The 19389-nt window shown below is 46.2% G+C and overlaps 1 protein-coding gene and 1 long non-coding RNA gene across 4 annotated transcripts in view; one reads left to right on the top strand and one right to left on the bottom strand.

The window, feature by feature from the left end:
• SYDE1 (synapse defective Rho GTPase homolog 1) overlaps positions 1-4052 on the bottom strand; it is a 6377-nt gene extending 2325 nt beyond the window's left edge. Inside the window, 6 exon segments of the mRNA XM_069086934.1 lie at positions 736-896; positions 1219-1345; positions 1511-1725; positions 2002-2661; positions 3001-3342; positions 3908-4052. Coding sequence (XP_068943035.1) covers positions 736-896; positions 1219-1345; positions 1511-1725; positions 2002-2661; positions 3001-3342; positions 3908-3995 — 1593 coding nt within the window. The 5' untranslated portion in view covers positions 3996-4052.
• Positions 2313-5857, top strand: LOC138160303 (uncharacterized). 3 transcript variants are annotated; one of them, XR_011168125.1, is made up of 3 exons: positions 2313-2609; positions 3007-3208; positions 5075-5857. It is a non-coding gene; the product is annotated as an uncharacterized lncRNA (long non-coding RNA). The 3 variants fall into 3 exon arrangements; XR_011168126.1 differs by lacking the exons at positions 2313-2609; positions 3007-3208 and adding an exon at positions 4193-4433; XR_011168124.1 differs by lacking the exons at positions 2313-2609; positions 3007-3208 and adding an exon at positions 4193-4438.
• Positions 5858-19389: the final 13532 nt, after the last annotated feature.

Genomic DNA, 19389 nt, shown 5'->3' with positions numbered 1-19389 from the left:
GGGGGGAGCCGTAGTCGGGCTCAGAGGAGCAGGGCCACGGGGAGGGACTCGCTCCAGCCTCCCCTGCCCCTTGACCCCCCTTCCCCAATACCCTTGCTCCCTTTGACCCCGACTCTTCTGCTCCTCTTCTATCCCTGACTCCAGTGTTCCCTCTCTCTGCCTCAGTCCTTGCCATTCTGCCCTCCCGGTATCTTGTTCTCTGAACTCCCCGCTCTGTCCTCTTTCCTACCCACCTTATCCCCCATCCTCCCTGTCCCCATTTCCTCATCATCCCTGTTTCTAGCTCTAGTCCATACTGTCGTTCCCCACTCTTCTCCTCTCTTTATCTCTCTTCCCCCAGCTTTCTTCCGCTAGCCTTGCCTTTGACTCCTCTGTCCACACCAGCCCTAGCTCCCTTTATTTCCCTCTCCCCATCCCCAGCTTCCTTCCTGTTCCCTATACCCTAGGCAAGATATCGGTAATGTGTACTGTTGTCTACTGGAGGCTTTGGGTTATCACTGTAACATGTGTCAACACAAAATAAATGATCACAGGCCACAGCCTTTATATTTGCATTTGTGAAAAGAAATGTCATAAAGGATCTGTGCTGTGGCCCAAGTTGGGGACTGCCTTCCTGGTTTAGCCCAGGTCACTTCCTGTTCCCCTTTCCCTCACCTTTTGTTCCCATCACCCTTCACCAATGTTCTCTTTCCCTTTCTTTCTTCCCATCCTTCTACCTCTCCCCAGTCCACTTACCCTCTCCACTTCAGGCAGACATTGGAGGAGTTCTCTGGTACCTTGTGGGTTGACCTTGCCTCCACTGGGTGGCCCCTGCCTCATGGCCTCCAGGACCACTTGGTAGAGTGGTGGGGTGATGAGGGGTGTGGGCAGCTCTCTTAGGTAGTCCTTGAGGATCCCTACAGAGGTGAGCCCCAGTTCAGTTTAGGGCTTTCTTGTCTCTCTTTCTGCTGATTGTGCCCTATTCATATTCCTGGCCCCCGAGTTGGAAGAGAGATAGGATGTAGGGACAGGGAAAGACAGGTAGAAAAGTGAGATTCCCCAGAGAAACCCTAGTCAGAGAGAAAAAGGGAGGCTGGGCTAGTAGAATCATTCAATGATTTATGGGGGAGAAGGCAGAGGTCATGTTAGGGGGACTTTGATTTGGGAATGAGATTAGAGGAGCCAAAGAGAGGGGTTGGTGGGGCAGAGGGAGACGTGGGTTGAGGGGAAAATTCTGACCTGTGATAACATTGATGTCTGGGTACAACTCCTCTGAGAGACTGACTGCCGCACTGTCTCTCTCAAAAGCATCCCGAAGTTCCTTCTTTACAGCTGCTGAGCCACACAGACGGTATAATCCCACCACCTGGGAGGGGAAGAGGAGCCATTGACATGGATACCTGGGACCTAGACCATCAAGTAGATAGCCCATATCAACACAGACTCCAGGAGGGGTAGGGTGAGGGGTGAGAAAATGGGGATCTGGCATTAAAAAAGAGAGTGTGGCCAGGCCAGGGTTCCAGGGCCTCACCCGGAGCCCCCTTCTCTCGATCTGCCCAATGCACTTCTGGATGATCAGGGGCACGTGACCTGGAGCTTGTTCCCGCTCTACAAGCAATGGCAGAGGTAGCCCAAAGACTCTGGGTTCCTGGCTTCCTGGGGCTTCCTGCTGTTCCCAGAGTGTCAGCTTTGCATATAGCAGGCCTTGGGGTTCTAGCCTTACTGCTAGCTGCTGGGCCCGGCACCCTGGGAGCAAGATATAACAGTATGATAGAGACTTGTTACAGGTTCTACATAGCCTGTATTTACCAGTCCTGCTCCCCATGTTCAGATCCTTTTATCCCTTGCCCATTCTCTGGCTACCCATTTTCCCCATATCTTCAGTTCCCATTTCTTGCTGGTTTGAACACTTGTTCCCTCACCAAGGAGCCCAGAGGCTTGACTCCCTGATTCTGCTCTCAAGGCCTTACTTGATCCATCCCAAGGTTTGCTCCCTGATCCATACCCCAAACCCCCATGTACCTCGGAAAAGAGAGGGCAGCAGCACGGTGCCATGAGCACAGGGCCGGTGACGCTGAATACAGGGGTCCCAGATCAGGATCAGGGCCCGGAGCAGATGGGCGGCCTCCAGCTCTAGGTGGAAGGTATGGTCAAGCCTCAGGAAATCAGTACCACTCCCCCTAAGTGGTCCTGTTCTGGCTTTCGGGGCACCATCCACTTGTAGCAGGCAGCAGAGGTTTGGTGAGGTGGGTCCTGGTGGAAGGCGCAGGCCCCCTAGCCCATATAGGTGCAAACTGAGGCGCCCCCAGAGGGCAGGGGGTGAGGCACAGGGTGGTGGGACTGCTTCATAGGGCCGGAAGGCATCCGGAGATGGTTGGGGAGGCCGTTCAGGGGAGTCACCGTCGCTGAGGTAGCCAGTCTGCTCCCCCTGGGCCCCCTCTGTACATCTCTGTGCTCCCACACTGCTGTCCAGGTGGTATCGGCTTATGACTGAGCCAGCCGGGGCTGCCCGGTCTCGTTCACCCTCACGGTCCCGCCCGCTTCTGGGTCCTCGGAGGCTCAGTCGACGCCTTAGTTCTGGCAATTTTTTCATCTTCATTGAGAGGCGCCTTGCAGGGCCTGGAGATTTGGTTCGTGATGGTTTAGCAGGGGGATTGCTGGGGACAACCTCTGGGGCTGGTCCTGTGTAGAGGCAGAGGAGGTTAGGCACTGGAGAATGGAGGCTAGACTTAGGAACCTAGGGACCCAGAATGAATGGGGGTGGGGCAGGGACTGACTTGGGGAGAACTAGGGGAAGGGATCTGAGAACAGAGAGCAGGGGTCAGGAGGGTGGGTGTGAGAATGAGCACTGGACAGACTGGAGTTAGGGGGCTGGAGGGAAGGTTGGGGAGCAGGGCTGGGATCAGGGAGATAGAAAAGAGAGTAAGGGATATAGACTAGGGAGAAGAGAAGGTCATGGGGGCTGGAGGCAGCTGAGTGGAGAGATTTAGGAAAGGGATTAGGTTATGATTGTTTCATTACCTCCAGGGGCTGCACTTTCCAGGTTGTCTTGAGTGGCCTGGGGTGTGGTCCCCCCAGATGCCTGGCTTCCTGGCTCCTCTTCAGGGATAGGATTGTACCATATCTCTCCAACCAGTTCAGTGGGCCCTCCAGGGCCCAGAATTGATTCCTCAGGAGCCTTGCTGCCTCCCAGCACCCAGCGACGGCTGCTGGACTCCAGGCTCTGCAGGTAGGCCCCCCGGGCTGGGTTTCTTGACACTTCAGGGCTAGGAGGTTCCTCTTCCCCAGGCCCTGCCACTTCTGGCTTGGGGACTTCAGGTGCTGGCTCAGGGACACTGGGTTCTGGGATTGGGGCTGGGCGGCCTATGGGAATGGGGTTGGGGGGGAGGTGAGACTGTCCCCTTCCAGTCTGCCCAGAAGAGAGGAGGGGCCCAGCCCTTAAATCCCCCCTTTCCCCTTTCTCTCATACTTATTTAGGGTTCTAAGCAAAGCCTGACATCACTAGAAATGTCCCCTCCCTGCCATCTCCACTTCCTCCTTTAGCATTCCCCCAGGCTTCTGCTCCCCACACTCCCTTGACCCAACTAGAGGGTCTCCTCCTCACTGTTCTCACCACCCCTTGGCTCCCTGTCCTTGGTTCACCCCAAGGAGCAGCAGCCACTCTAGGACTCCCCTGGGATAGTCAGCCATTCCAACTGTATAACGGTTTGGAGTCCTACCCCATCCCATCCCACCTCCTGTTCCCCCCTCCATCCTTCCACCCCTTGCTCCCAGATCACCACTCCCATTCTATTCCCTGAGGCACCACCTCCTCCTTTCCCCAGCTTGCACTTTGGGGTCCCCCCAAGAGGGGCATTTGGGAGGACTGTGTATAGAAGAGATGTCAGTGGTAGGAGCTCTGACCCTGGGAACTCCCCTTGGACCTCACCTCTATCCTTCACATCCGACTTTTTCCGGGGAAGTTTCTCCCGTCCCCGAAGGCGGGAGAAGGTTTTCCTGAGTAGCGGCTCGGCCATGCTGGGGGCTGGGGTTGGGGGCTGGACCAGGGTCCTGCCAGGCCAGGCAGAGCCCCTTGCCCCTGGCCGCCCCCTCCCCTCTTCTCCTTGCTTGCCCACCCCGCTTGATTTCTCCCTCCCTCCCTCCCTCAGGCAGGAAACAAATTCCAGGAATGCTTTGGCCCAAACTTTTTTTTCTTCCCTTGGCCAGAGCAGGTGCTGCTGGGAGATGTAGTTCTTTCCTGGGGGAGGGGACAGAGGATGGGAAGCTGGGGAGAGTGGATGGAGAGAGATTTTAGGGAGCTAGGATTATAGAGCGGGGGAACCCTAGAAGATGGGGGATTGTGGGAGGTGTGGGGCAATGGCTGGAGCATTTTTGTCTTGGCAAAGGAATGTGTTTTGGTTGGGTGTGGGTCAGGCTGCTGGACTTTGTATGGAGGGTCCTGGATCTCCGGAGAGGTAAGGTATGTTGAGGGGAGGGATCTGGAGGAACTGGTGGCGTGGCATGGAGTGTGGTGGTGTGGCAGGGAGGAGGGACAAAGGCAAGGTCTCCCCAAGAAGAAACTAGAGAGAAAGTGTTGAGGGAGAGCCTTAGTTTAGCAGATGCCATTGTGTTGAGAGCAGAGTGAGAGTGATCAGATCTTTTCATCCCAGGTTCAGGGCAAGAGGTCTCAACAGGGGTTGGGACTCCTGGTCCTATCTAGGTAAGAGTAGGGGTGTGCTGAAAAGTGTTTAACAGTGAGCTCTCCTAAAAAATATATGAAGGACACACTTCTAAGTTTAATTGGCATTATTAACATTTTCTCCATCCCTTTCTTATATCTAGACGATCAACAAAATAATAAACCAAACCCTTATTTTGTAGCACTTACCAATTTCTGAGGTGTAAAAATGCTCATGCTGAATATTTGTAACTTTCTAGAGCACTTTTGAGCTGACTTGTCTGCACACCCCTGGCGGGCCACACAGGAATTGGAGATAGATAGAGTGAGGAAATTGGATTGGGAGCAGTGTAGTGGAAGATTGGGTATAAGGAATAAAAAGGTAGGTGAAGGGGACTGCTTTTGCCTCTAACTCATTGTGTGACCTTTGTATCATAGATACAAGACTGGAAAGAATTTCAAAGTCCAACACCCTCCACCTTTTACAGATGAAGAAACTGAGGCCAGAGTCACATCTATAATAAGCAATAGAGCCAGAATTGAGCTGGCTCTGACTCCAAAGCCAGCATGATTTCCATTGAAGCCAATTTCCTGCCCTCCTGTGTTTCCAAGGTAGTCCTTGACTCTTAGGCTGCCTGACTCTTGGGCTGGCTCCCAATCCAGTACTCTGTGCTGCCTTGGTTAAGCTACTCTTTGGGCCTGTTTTTTCAACTGAAAAATGCAAATATAACTTCTATTCTCCATACCTTAAAAAGACTCAGTTGAGGTAATGATTGAGAAGTAGCTTTTGTAAATTATAAAAGCAATTCTTTACCTGTGAGGTTATTATCAAAGTCATGGAATTGAATGTGACACTAAAAATATTTCAGTCCACCTCTCCCTGAGTCACAAACCTCGTTCTACCCTGTTAGAGGGGTGGTATCGTACGAGGCCAAAGAGCTTTGGATTTGAAGTCAGAGCCAGAATTCCCATCTCAACTCTGCTGCTCAGCCCATGTGTACCCTTGGGCCAGGAGGTTAGCTCTTGTGGGCCTCAGTGTCCTGTGTAAAATGAGATGATTGGATAAGATGGTCTCTGAGAGCCTTCTCAGCTCCAGCCTCCACTTGACTATCTGCAGTAGAGAAGAGCTCACTATTTCACAAGACGACCTTTTCTATTTTGGGATGACTCTGATTGTTAAGGTATTTTTCATTATTTTAGATTAAAATCTGCCTGATGGAACCTCCTTCGTATAGCTCGAAGTTCTGCCTTACATCAAACAGAACAAGCAGAAATATTTGATTACATCCGCACATTATGAGAGTGGTGGTTGGCAGCTGGGAAGGGGAAGCTATGGAGACTCTACCATTTAACCAGGATGTTTGGGGCCCAGTGCTCTGTTCAGCCACCTAAGGGGGGTGCTCTCAGTGCCTTAGTCATGATAGTCTAAGGGAAGGGGAGAGGCTTGGGGGAGGGGGCTCAAAGAAGTCCCTGCTTCTCTCCCCAGCATGATCCTCAGCCCTATCTCCTTCCCTAACCTCACCCTAGATTCCTGGGCACTCTCAAAGATGAGGTATTGAGTGGTGAACTCCACTCAGACTGTCTCCTTACGGGCCAGGGCATTAGCAAATGGGATAAGTAACAATGAACTCCCAGGGGTATTCAGCCTATTTTAGGGGAGGGGTCAAAAGATGAGAGAGTTGCTTCTGACTTGGGTACTTGGCCAATATTAAAGCCAATTAAAATCATTGACAAGAGAAACCCATTGGAAAAACACAGGTTAGTGAACAGATAACCAACAGGCAAGGGGAGTTGGGTCTTAAGGAGGCAAGATGGCAGTGGTGGGATACGGCTCTCATGATCTACCCGTTCCCTAAACCTACCCATCATTCTGACTTGCCTCTTTCTGCTGAGGATGCCCCACTCATCCCTGATCCTCACTTTACCTCATAGCCAATCAGTCGGCAAGTCTAGACAGTTCCCTCCCCAGCACCTCTTGTTGCATTGATCTTCTCTCCACTCACACAGCAACCAGCCTAATGCAGGCTCTCCTCATTTCTCCCCTGGATGCTTTACTGGCCTCCCTTCCATTCTTCCTCATATTCATCTTCCACGCACAGCTGCCTAGTTGATACTCCCAAAGTCTAACCTGGCACTCCACTGCTCAGAAAACTCCCATGGCTCCCAGTTGCCTCTATGATAAAATAACAACTTCCTTACTTGGCATTTAAAGCCCTTCCCAATCTGGTACCGGTTTATTTTTCTAGGCTTATTTCACATTCCGTTCCTCCATGCACTCTTATGTTCCAAGCAACCTGATTTACGTGTTGTTCCTCTTCCTCAGGATTCCATTTCTTATGCTTTTGCATGACTGTCTGCCCTACTCAGAATACAATCCTAGACTTCAAAGCTTAGTCCAACTATCACTTCCTACAGGACACCTTTCCTGATCCTTCCAGCTGCTGGTCCCCACTCTGTTTGAACTTACCTTGTATATATTTTGATTTTTACAAAAACACACACACACACACGCACACACACACACACTTCCCCAGAAAGAATATAAGTTCTTGGGGAACAGGCACTATGTCTTTTTATATCCTGAACACTTATTACAGTAATTGACATAGTTGGTACTTAATAAATGCTTGTTGATTGGTGTTCAGGGACTGCTGGTGTCATTGGAGGGTCTTGGGGACAGGGGAGCACAGTGGGAGTACTGAGATCTTTTAGCATAATTGAGACCTTGTGGATTTAGGGGTTGGCAGGTCGGAGGCAGTAGAAAGGTTGGGTGCTATGGGGGAGGTTCATGGGATAGAACTAGCTAGAGGAGACTTGAGAAATTGTAAAGCCCATCCTCCCAGATGGTAGGACCTTAAGCAAGTCATTTAAGTAGTAACAAATCCTAGATCCAGGTGCTTGTTGTCTGACTCCCAAATCAATCTTTCCATTATACTACAGTGTCTAAGTGCCTAAAACATTATCAGGGTGGGGAGGGGGAGAGAGTATGGGTAATTGGAGTTGGTTGGAATTTCGGATTGGGGCTGAAATGTTAGGAGCTATGGTGGGACTGGGAGAAATTGGGACGAGGGGTATACTGGGGCATGGAGCCTCACCTTGGGTAGCAGTTGGCACAGAGATAGGCAGTTATGAGTGCCCAGCCTTAGCTAGATGGCAGCACCTCCTACTGGTGCAGGCTCTAGAGTAGGCCAGCTTTCTAGGAAGCATGTTACCAAAGCTGAAGCACAGAGGCAGGCTCTCACCAAAGCCAGTCATGTCTCACTGCCCTGCCAGCCTGCGCCTTCTGCTCCCTGTGGCCCTAGACCCATGGTCGGGCCTGAGGCTGACTGGCTTCTAGTCTCATGATGTAGAGCTCACAGGGCCTTGCCATCAGCATGGTCCATACCCTCAGGCCCAAGGCTTGCTTTGGCAAGAAAGCACATGGCTCCCATTGTGTAGGAGAAAGGGGTAGCAGCAGGAGATAGACCTTTTGGGGAGCAGGAGTTAGGTTAGGGTTAGTGGGTGAGGAAGACTTTGGGGGGGTGGATTCTAGGTTTTTAGGCAAGCCAAAGAAAGGAAGGCTGGCCTGCTTCCAGGGATCTGTCCCCTAGATACTTCCCCCATAAAGGAGGCAGCTGACCATAAATGACAGAATGAGCCTTAGCTCTTGAGTCGCAGCCTAAGCTTTAGGAAAGAAGGGAGATGGAGATGGTCAGGGAGTCAGTTTATACTCTTCTCCTGTCCATGTGTTCTCCACCCTTGCCTGTCTGATATCACCTCATGGTTCAGGCCTGGTGTAGCTGACCCCCAGAAGCAGGTTAAGAGCACATCACCTTTTGGTCTCTCGTCCAGCCCTTAGATCTGACTTCTCTCATTCCAAGTCCCTCTGATCTGGCCAGAAGATTCTGAAGACAGAATTATAGGATCATAGATTTAGAACTGGAAAGGACCTGAGAGGTTATTTAGTTTAACCCCCTTATTTTTCAGATAAGGAAACTGAGTATTGGGAGCTAGGCTGTAGAAGAGTAAAGGTTGTCTCCCCTTCTTTTTTTTCTTTGCTTCTTTTTTTTTTGGAGTGGGGGGAAGGTAGGGCATTTGGGGTTAAGTCACTTGCCCAAGGTCACATGGCTAGTTTTGTATTAAATATCTGAGGCTGGATTTAAACTCGGGTCCTCCTGACTCCAGGACCGGTGTTCTATTCATTGTACCACCTAGCTGCCCCTGTTGTCTCCCATTCTAAGAGAGGCCTATGGGGGTGGTGGAGAGTGAAGCTTAAGAGGCCCCACTGAGTGTGTGTGTGTTTATATATGTACTTCCTTGGTGATTATGCTTGCTCTGACCTGCTTCCTGTACCACTCTTGGCCCTCCTCCCCTAATCTGTCTCATATTCTCTCCACATACTGCTGAGTAGGTGTCCTGGATAGTTGTTCCCATGTGACAAAAGTCACTCTTTGTAAGAAAATTAGTGTTTTTATAGATCACCTAATGCTGAGCAATTCTGGCCCTACATTTTGGGAGAGACTGACAAGTTGGATGTGTGTCCCCATGAGGGACAGGAGAGCTTCTCTTAAGAATTTTGAAGGACTAAAATAGAGGGCTTAGACTCATTCTCCTTGGCCTCAGAAAGGAGGATTCAGAGCAGTGGATAGGAAAAAACCCCCAAACCAACCAAACAAGAACTCAGAACACTTGCTAAAAACTGGAGCTGTCTGGAAGTAGGATGGGTCACCTAGGTGTGTAGGAGGTCCCACTACACTTTAGAATATTAGGGAGAGACTAAGCAGCTGAGTACTTCAGTGGATGGAACAATAGGCCTGGAGTCCCTGAAACTGAGTTCAAACTCAGCCTTAGACACTAACTGTGGGACCCTGGGAAGGTCACTTAAACTCTTTCCCAGTTTCTTCATCTGGAAAATGAAGATCCTAATAGCACCTCCCAGGGTTGCTGTGAGACTCAAATGAGATAATATTTGTAAAGCACTCAGCACAGTGCCTAACATATAGTAAGCACTGTGTAAGTGTTAACTATTATTGTATAGTATAGATTGGACTAAATGGCCTTGGAGGGTCTCTTCCAGCTGTGAACCCATGTGAGCAAAGGCCTGGTGTGTGTGTGTGTGTGTGTGTGGGTACAACAAATAGCCCTTTTTTGTGTGAAGCATTGAGTTAAAGAAGGGGAGCTATGGGTAATAATTCAACAAATGCTTATAAGTGCAAGGCCCTGGGATAAGTCCTGGGTTTATAGCACAGTGCCTGGCCCTGTGTAAGTACTTTCTGAATCTTAGTGATGATGATGATGATGATGATGATGATGATGATGATGATGATGATGATGAGATGACTGCTTGTCTGGGATGTTGTAGAAAGGGATTTTGATTCAGGTATAGATTGCACTACATGGTCTCAAAAGTCCAGCTTTGAACTTTCCATATCATCCTTCCTGTTTGCCAAAAGCTCTTCTGAAGGCATAGTTCTGACCAGGCTGGTAGCATAGCCCATGCTGTTTAGGCGCTCGCCATCTGTTACAGTATGGGTATGGCATCTGCCAATAGATATAACACAAGCTAAATGGTGTGATAAGGTCAAAGGGAGAGCTAGACCGAGGACTTAAGGAAAATTGAGGGGCAGGCTCTTAGTTGGGGGGACCCCGAGAAGGCTTTGAGAAGGAGGTGATTCTGGAGCTAGGCCTTGAGATGTGTGTCTCCAGGAGGGATAGGAGAGCTTCTCTTGAGAATTCTGAAGGACTGTCATAAAGAAGAGGGCTTAGACTCCTTCTGCTTGCTTCATGAGGCAAAGCTAATAATTGCTAGTGCTCTGAGGCTTGCAGAGCATTTTATATGTGCTATCTTATTTGATCTTCACAATAACCCTGCAGAGTGGGAGCTGTTATTATCCTCATTTTACAGATGGAGAGACAGGCTAAGAAAGTTTGTGACAGCTAATAAGCAGGTGATGAAACCATCACCCTCTCCACTACAAAGTTGAGAAAGGAGTAAATTCTGGTTATGTGTGAACTCACAAGGTGTAAGCGGGCCAGAAAAAAAATCTGGGGATAGCAGGTTGTCCAGTTTGACTCAGAGAGTTTATAAAGAAGAGTTACATGAGATATGGCTGGGCAAGCACTTGTCAGGAGTGCTTTTGTGGGCATGGGTCCAGACGACCACCGAGAGTGTCTGCACTGGGAGCTGGGCTGTAGATGGTTAATTAGTGAAGAGGAGATATATTTGAAAGGTGCTGTGGAGTCTGGAAGAGTGGGTGAGAAACAAGTGCAGCTTCTCGGTCTCCCTTTGAAGGACGCCATGCAGATCAGACCAATAACTCACATTTCTATAGGACTTTTCTCACCACCCCTTGCTCCTCTTTTCCAAGTGTATCATTCCTGCTCAGGCCTCAGTTACCTTCCTATACAATCCTGACTGTGTGTGCTGCCCAGCTTCCCTTCATTCCCTTGCCTCTCTGACCTATTGACAATCATTCCTTGCCAAGGCCAAGCCTCATGTATCCCTTTGCTGCTGAACACTGGCAGAGAAAGTGGTGAAGACATTCTGCTGAGTGTGTTTACTACAGGTTTATGTTATCTAATCTCAGCTGGGCCCTTTCTCATCTGGGGGAGTAGTCCTTTTATTCTTCTCTCACTCTTTTTTTGTTTCCTTAGAGGCAGTGAGGGTCACACAACTATTAAGTGTATGAGGGTAGATTTGATCTCAGGTCCTTCTGACTCCAACACTAGTACCACCTAGCTGCCCCTCTCTGATTGTCTCTTGCATGGTCTCCACAGGGCTGTTCTGCATTACTGTACTCAAACTCTTTCAGCTCCTCTCCATCCCTTCCTCTCAGTAGAGGACATTGTGTCTTGAGACAGAGGCTCCCTCCTCTCACCTCCTCCATGCCTTACAAGTCCTCTTCAGCATCCCCTCCCATTCTGTCCTCCAGTCTAGGTTGAAGAGTGAGACCCTTCTGGCCAAGCCCAGTTAGTCCATGTGTGTTGATTCTGCCCATGCTTGTTGACTTCTCCCAGATTTTGCCCTTTGGCACATTACCCCTTTTTTTCTTCCTCTTCAGTTTCTCCTTATCCACTGCCTCTTTTCCCATTGCCTAAAAACATTTAGGATTTACCCATCCTTAAAAAGCGTCACTTGACTCTATCTCCCCTCAAACTTTGCTCCATCATCTCTTCTTCCTTTCATAGCCAAACTCTTAGAAGGGATTCTCTAAACTCCTTGCCTCCATTTTCTTTACTCCCACTCATTTGCTTTGAACTCCACTGGATGCACTGAAATGTCTTTCTCCAAGGTTACTGGTGTCTCTTAAGTGTGAATCCTATTGGCCTCTTTTTGGTCTCCGTTCTACTGGCCCTCTGTGTAGTTCTTGACAGCGCCAACCATCCTGTCCTACTGTAAGCATTCCCAGGACCTGGAGAACTCAGGGGAAAGGAACACAATGGGCACAGGCATCCCAGGAGTGTTGCTTTTACTTTGAGCTATGTAACCACTTGAGGAAAGGATGGAAGCTCATTTTAATATGAAGAAAAAGGAACTGATGAGAGGAATCGGGAAAATAGGTTCGCTTTGAGAGACTCACAACTGCATGTCATCCCACGGGCTATGGCAAGAGATGGTTTTCTAGAACCCTATGGGGTGCCCAGGTCAGAGGAAACAGTGCCTTGTGGGGAATTCCTGCTCCTAAGGGAAAGGGGAGTTGGTTCTAGAGTTACAAAAGGCTGAAATGATAATATCTCAGATGCATATGGCAAATTTAAGTTTGTAGATCACATTACATAAATTATTCCATCCTCACAACAGCCCCAGGAGGGAGAGATGTGAAATTCTGAAGCCCAATGTAAACAGTACATTGTGGAGAGACGACTGGACTTGACCTTCAGATGACTTGGGTTTGAGTCCCAGCTTAGGAGCTTTGCCAACTGGGGCAAAGTCTGAGTCCCAGTTTCTCATGTATAAAATGGGGATAGTATTACTTGTACTGTCTAGTCGTTAGTCAACAAGCATGTATTAAGTGCCTACTATGTACTAGCATAGTGCTAAGAGCTGGAGATAGGAAGAAGGGCAAAGCCAGTTCCCATTCTCATTCCCATTCACATTTTAATGGGGGAGCTAATACGTAAATAAGTACCTACAAGATCTATTTCTCTATATACACATGTATCTGTGCGTGTGTGTGTGTGGGTGTAAGGTAATCTCACAGGGGAGGTACTCTCAGTCCCCTGGGCTACCTCCTAGAGTTTTCCCAAATATTGTAGAATTATAGACACTCAGAACTGGAAGGGATCTAGGGCAGACACATAAGGAGGACAATGAGTGAAGCCCAGATTTATAGGTTGTAATGTGAATATCTATGTGTGAACGTATATGTACAATGAAAGAGCCCTGCATGTTTCCATATGACTTCATATCTCTGTCTGAACAATAGATATTCATAGTTTTCACCGTGTGTATACATCATGGGTCACACTCTTTGCAGCAGTTACAAGGTCAAAATTTAGATAGGAGACAGAGACGTTATGTCAGAGGATCAGCTGAAATAGAGGCAGGGAGAGAAAGGAAGAAGGGAGGAAATTTGGAACTCAGAATTTTATAAAAAAATGTTTAAAATTGTCTTTTCACATAATCAGAAAAATAAAATACTATTAAAAAAATAAGTAGAGTCAAAGCTGTTACCACACAAGAACAAGAAAATGGAAATGGGACTAAAATGAGCAGAAAGACTTGAGAACAAACCAGGGTCAGAAGAAGCTAGAGAAAAACAGGTTCTGAGCTGAGGTCCATCCATGAAGACAATTTTCTGAGTTCACTCTGTGCATCATGGTAGTATCCTTTTAATGGCAGGCCAGCACAGGCTCTCATGTGCTCTTCTGCTACTTAAAGGACCAACTTGTCAGAAGCTAGGTCTGTCTGACCCCAGGGACTCCATGCCAGTGGCTCAGAAGAAGCAAAGTTCAGAGCAAGGTGACCTTAGCAGATCAAGGAGAACCAGCATACATGGACAGTGAAAAACTCTCCTTTTCCCATTAGACCTCAAACTACTTTTCAGCTTCTTGTTGACCTTCTCTCTCTGAACAATGATTGTCACCTTGTTCCACATTTTTGGATCTTGGTACTTGATGTGGTTTGCCTTCACTCAATCTTTGGACTTCATTATCCATAGGCCAGCTTCAGGTCCTTTGATTTTGAACATGAGATGGTGTTGCCCAGTTTCCTAACAGTCTCATAACCAAGACCACCACTGAACTGGAGCTCATGGCCCCTATAGATCTGTGAGTTAACCCCTGCCTGCCCAAACAATGGCTTCAAGGAAAAATAGTGGTGCTTATAAGGTGTGACAAAGTCCATGGTGATTTCAGGATATGAGCAACTCTATAGTGACAAAATAAACAAAATTAGCTTATTCTTTGTTCATCTGTTTTCAGATTTTTTTTGTTCATTTTTATTCATCTGTTAAAAAAGTATTAAGCACTTGCTGTATGCAGAGCTTTTTGCCAAAAGGGGATGATGGAAAGTTTAGAAAAGAAATAGTCTCAGCTTGTATAAGGAAGTTAGAGTGTTAGAGAGAACCAATATAAATAACTATAGTACACATACTGTCAATCCTCAACTTTTGTGGGGTTAATGTTCCTAGAAAATGGTGAGAAAGTAAAAAATGTGAATATTGATAGCATTGAACATATGAGAATTAGGGGGTTGTTTCCATGGCCACCAAAAACTAATCTTTAACTAGTAGTTGCTAAAAATACACTTTTATGCATACAATTCTTAACAAAATATTAATTCTGATAATATGCATTTTTTCTAACACAGTAATCATGAAATAACCCATAAAATGCCTCACACTAAATATAACTGGTCACATGCAAAACATTTTTTCTCATTAGTAATTGCCTAGAATTTTGTACCAACATCTCAAAAAAAATCCCAAAACAAAAAAAATTCCACATTGATTTCAGGTTGTATTTGCTTTTCATAACATATGTAAAATTCTTGAAATGAAAATATTTTTTAACCTGTGTCTTATCTTCCACTATGTCAGATGGTGGTGTGAGGGCATTGTACTTTATACTATCTTGATATAAACCTCTCTACCTTGGCCTCCCTCTGAAAACCAAAGGAGAGGTTTCTGGGACTTTAGTTGCTGCTATCAGAAGATTCTAATACTGGCAAAGTCTTGACATCACTTTAGAAACCAAAGGATTTGCACTATGTTTTGGGGCATAATTGTACCACAAAACTTGAGTCTTAACGGCAAACAATGAAAACATGCAGAGGATGTATGGAGAGTTCTTTACAAAGGTAGGGTGAACAAGATCAGTGAAGTGGCTAGTAGGCTATCAGCCACTCCCCAAACTTGTATGCATTGAACCCCTTATTTTTTTCTCTACTGTGCATAGCCTCGAATGGGTGTTTGCCATCATGAAAGTGAAAATGAAGTTACTAGTAAAACCGCGGGAATGCTTGAAGTTGTGAAAGTTAAACACAAATGTTGAGGATTGACTGTACATGAGTGCATGAAAGAGGTGGAAACAAAGGCTATGTGAGTATGAGGAGAATGGTTGTTCCATTCTCAAACTACAGGGATCAGAAAGCTGGTAAAGGTGGTGATTGAGTTGAACTTGATAGGATTATCAACAGACAGAGATGGGAATCAGGGGCAGCTTGGGCATAAGAAGTGAACTGAGCCAAGGTGTGGAGGCATGAGTATACGGGGCATGTTTGTGGGTCAGACAATTGTCCAGCTTGTCCAGAGGGGTAGAGTGAATGGAAGGAATAATATGAGAGAAGGCTTGCAAGGAAGAGACTGCCACGAAGTTATGGAGAGAATGGTCCTGAACTCTAGGAAAGGAGTTTAGACTTTACTTGGTAGACAGTAAGAAGCCACTGATTTTGTTTTAAGCAGAAGAGTTTCATAACTAAATCTGTGCTTAATAATGCTTATCTCAGTAGCAGCAGGGTAAAGTTTAGATTGGTGGGGGGAATGCCCATAAGAAATCCATCCAGGTGGGAGGTCATGAGGGCTGCTGTTAGGGTAGTGGAAGAGAGACTAGAGAGAAGGGGATGAAGGAGAGAGTGTGGTGCAAGTAGAAACAACAGGTCTTGGTGACTTAGTGTGAAGGCAGAGCCAGTGCTTCCCCTAAGGTTGGCAATAGGGGAGGCTATGTGAACATACTGCTTTTACTCCTAAAAAGGTAAAGTGTAAAATTCTCTCCATCTGTGTTTTGGAAAATAAATGTCTACTGAGAGAGTGAAATGTCTGTGGGAACATATGCCCCTTCATGACCAACTCAGAGGGAAAACAGAAAACAAAGAAAAGAGGAAGGAATAGAAACTGGTAGACAGGGACTAGCCATTTGGGACAGATTATAAGGGGAAACTTTAAAACCAATCCAGGGGCAGTAGATGGGGGCTGAAATTAGGGTGGTGGTGGGACAGGGAGAAGTAAATTAAGTTAAAACTACCTGTGAGATTTATTTTCATTTTTAGTTGTTTTGAAGGTCTATTTTATTTAGATTTTTATTAAGGAAGAGCTTTGGTGTTGAAGCCTAGAGACTCCAGTCCTAGCCTCATCATTCAATATATGTGTGACTTTGGGGAAGTGATTTCCTGTCCTTGAGTCTCAGTTTTCCTATTTGTAAAATGGGGATAATACTTGCATTACTTCCCTTATAGGGTTGTTATGGGAGAAGTACTTCGTAAATCTTGTATTGCAATAGTAATAACTTCAAGATTTGCAAAGCACTTTATAAATATTATCTCATATGATGCTTACAAAAACCCAGGGAGGTAAGTACTATTTTTATCCCCATTTTACAAATGGAGGAACTGAGGCCAACAGAAGCTAACTAGTTGCGGAGGATCACACAGCTAGTAAGTGGCTGAGGTTGAATTTGAAATCAGATCTTCCTGACTCCTGGTCCAGTGCTCTATCCATTATATCAACAGCAGCCTATATCAGTAAAGGTGATTGTTAACTGAGTACTTCAAGTTATTAAGGAGAGGTCACTTTGGCTGCATTGTGTAACTCTTGGAGAGAGAGAAGAATGCCTGGTCTGTTCTGTGATTGTTTTCTGCCTTTCTGGGGTCAGTGGTAGGGAGAGGCCTCCAGAAGGAAAAATTGGAACCCGGCAAAGTGCTTTTGAATCTCCCCAGGTGACACATGGTGAAGCTCTCTGGGGGGAGGGCAGCCAGTTGAGGGAGAAGATGCGGCAGTTTCCAGACCCTTTCAAGGACAAGTGGCTGGCCAGCCAGGGGATTTGTAGATTTCCTCCCAGATAATGTTCCTGCATTTCAGATGAGCACAGTGAGATTGAGCTGTGGCCTTGGAGCCCCCTTGTGGCCGAGGCCCCAGCATCTCTGAATCTTGTGTGCAGAGGGTCCATCATAGGTGTGTTCAATTCACTTGAATGGCCCAAATAACTCAATTTCCCATAGATGGAGTTAATTGAATTAAAGACCATTGTGTTCTCTTCCACTAGGTTTTTTAAGAGCAAAAGAACTTTTTATATATAGATAAGATAGCATATGTTTATGTTAATTAAATATGTTTAGTATAAATTTATTCTAATTAAGTGCTAATATAGCATTTGCTAATTACCATTTTGAAAATTGCACAATGAGAGCAAATCAAAGTAATATAAACATCTAGGTATCTTTCTCCTCAATCTTAATTATTCTGAATCATTATTCAGTTCAATTCTGGCTTTCCTCCAAGGCAAATTATGTGTAAAACATGATTTTAAACTTGAGTTGAAAGCTATTCCTAGGCACATATACAACTCAAACTTTGCTTCTTTGGGGCTTCAGGGCATCTTGGTATCAAAATGTATGTTTTTATCAAATACTTTGGTATCAAATGTCAAAACTGAAATATTGAGTTAATTCCATGGTATCAAAGTTCAGCCTTTGATCTTGTTAACTTTTCAAACTGGATCCTTCCAACTTATTGGGAAAATAGCCTGGATTTGCCCTCTCTTGAACAATCTTGTTGTTGATGTTTTTATTCATCCATCTGTGCTTTCTTTCTTCCTCTTGGTAGAACAGAGGAGGGAAGGAACAAGATAAAAACCAAGCTGTGTTTTTATATGTCAGCTTCTTACATTAGGCAGGAGGCAGGCCTTAGGGGACCTCTCTGGGCCCTTCCAAATATGTAAGATTCTATTCCAATTTTCCTATCAGTTTTTTCCTAGCAGTTCGTTGTAGAGTCATTCTACCTTATCCATCTCCCATCAAATCTCTGGAAATTACCACACCCCTTAATAATGACTATAGATCTCCTAGTTCTCATGATCTGGCTCCTGATTAAGATCACATTTCAAGTTGCTACAAAATTAAATTCAACAATCATTTGTTTGGCAACCTCTGTGCTAGGCATTGGGGAAGCTGTAAGATTTAGCTAAAATATGGCTCCTGCCTTCGTGGACCTTACACTTTAGTGGGGAGATTTGACACATACAAAAATAAATATAATCCAAAATAGTGTGTCATCAGGTTCAAAAAGTGTTACAAAACCAGGTGTTATGTGGGATTTAAGGCCTTTACCAAACAGAGGAGGGAAGGAAGAGGAGAGGCTTTTGAGTTGGGATTTAAATGATGGGTAGGAATTCAAGAGAGAGAGGTGTGGGTCAGAGGACATTCCAGGCAGAGGGAAACAGTGTGAGCAAAGGAACAATGATGGGAAAACAGTATCTGTGCATGGGGACAGTTTGGCTATGATACAGAATTCATGGAGTAGAGTACCATGAAATATCAGACTCAAAGGGTAGGGTGGTAGGAGATTGGGGAGGGCCCTGAATGCAGGGAAGAGGATTTTAAACTTTGCTCAGTTGGGGATACTGAGCTATGGGAGGGTTTTGAGCAAGGGAGGGTCATGATCAGGTCTGGACCTAAGGATGATTGGTCTGGTAGCTATGAAAAATGGATCAGAAGGGGGAGAGAATGTAGGCAAGAAGGTCTAATAGGAGATGATTGCAATAATTCAAGTGAATGATACTCGAGTCCTGACAGTGGTAATAGGAGGCAGAGAAAAAGACTGGAGAAATGGATGTTATGTACAAGGGTTGGTCCCTGACCAACTGATATCCCCCTTTTACAAAGATATGTGACTTTCATAGTCTGGCTGATATGAAACCTGAGTGAGCCCCCCTTCTTGGAGAAGAGGTTGAGCTCCGACAGGAATGGCTTCAGGCATGAGGCCAGTGACAGAGGGACCAAGCCAAGGGTAAGGAGGCCTGTCACAAGAAGGCTGGCTACTTGCAACTTGTGAAGGCCACATCTTAAGGGTTGCTATCTATAGCAGTGAAAGGGAATGTATGTATTAATGAAGCCATAATAGTAATGATAATTAATATGTATAAAGCATTTTATAAATGTCTCATTTTTATCCTCCCTGCAACCCTGGAAGGTGGGTACTGTTATTATCCACACTTTACAGATGAGCAACCTGTAGTTGAGAGAGGTCAAGTGGTTGCCTAAGGTCACACAGTAAATGTCTGAGGCAGTATTTGAACTTGTTTTCCTGACTCCATGAAATATTAAATAAGTTATTGCTGTTGATGGATTCTTCTTGCAGCTATGAAAAGTGAGGCACAGAAAAGTTAAGGGATTGCCCAGACCTAGAACAGGACAGAGTCAAGACTTAAACCATTGTCTTTTGACTCCAGGTCCAAAGCTTTTCCCACTGTAGCCTAATATTTTCATTGCTTGCACAAGAGGCACTTTATTTAAAGACAATAGGACTGTGTGCCAAGATCACAAACTGTGTAGGGGGTTG

Source organism: Petaurus breviceps, unplaced genomic scaffold, assembly GCF_028583685.1.
Source record: "Petaurus breviceps papuanus isolate PSGF00001 unplaced genomic scaffold, PetGlider_PUasm1.0 180, whole genome shotgun sequence".
Classification (NCBI taxonomy): Eukaryota; Metazoa; Chordata; class Mammalia; order Diprotodontia; family Petauridae; genus Petaurus; species Petaurus breviceps.
This window is presented reverse-complemented; position numbering and strand designations above follow the sequence as displayed.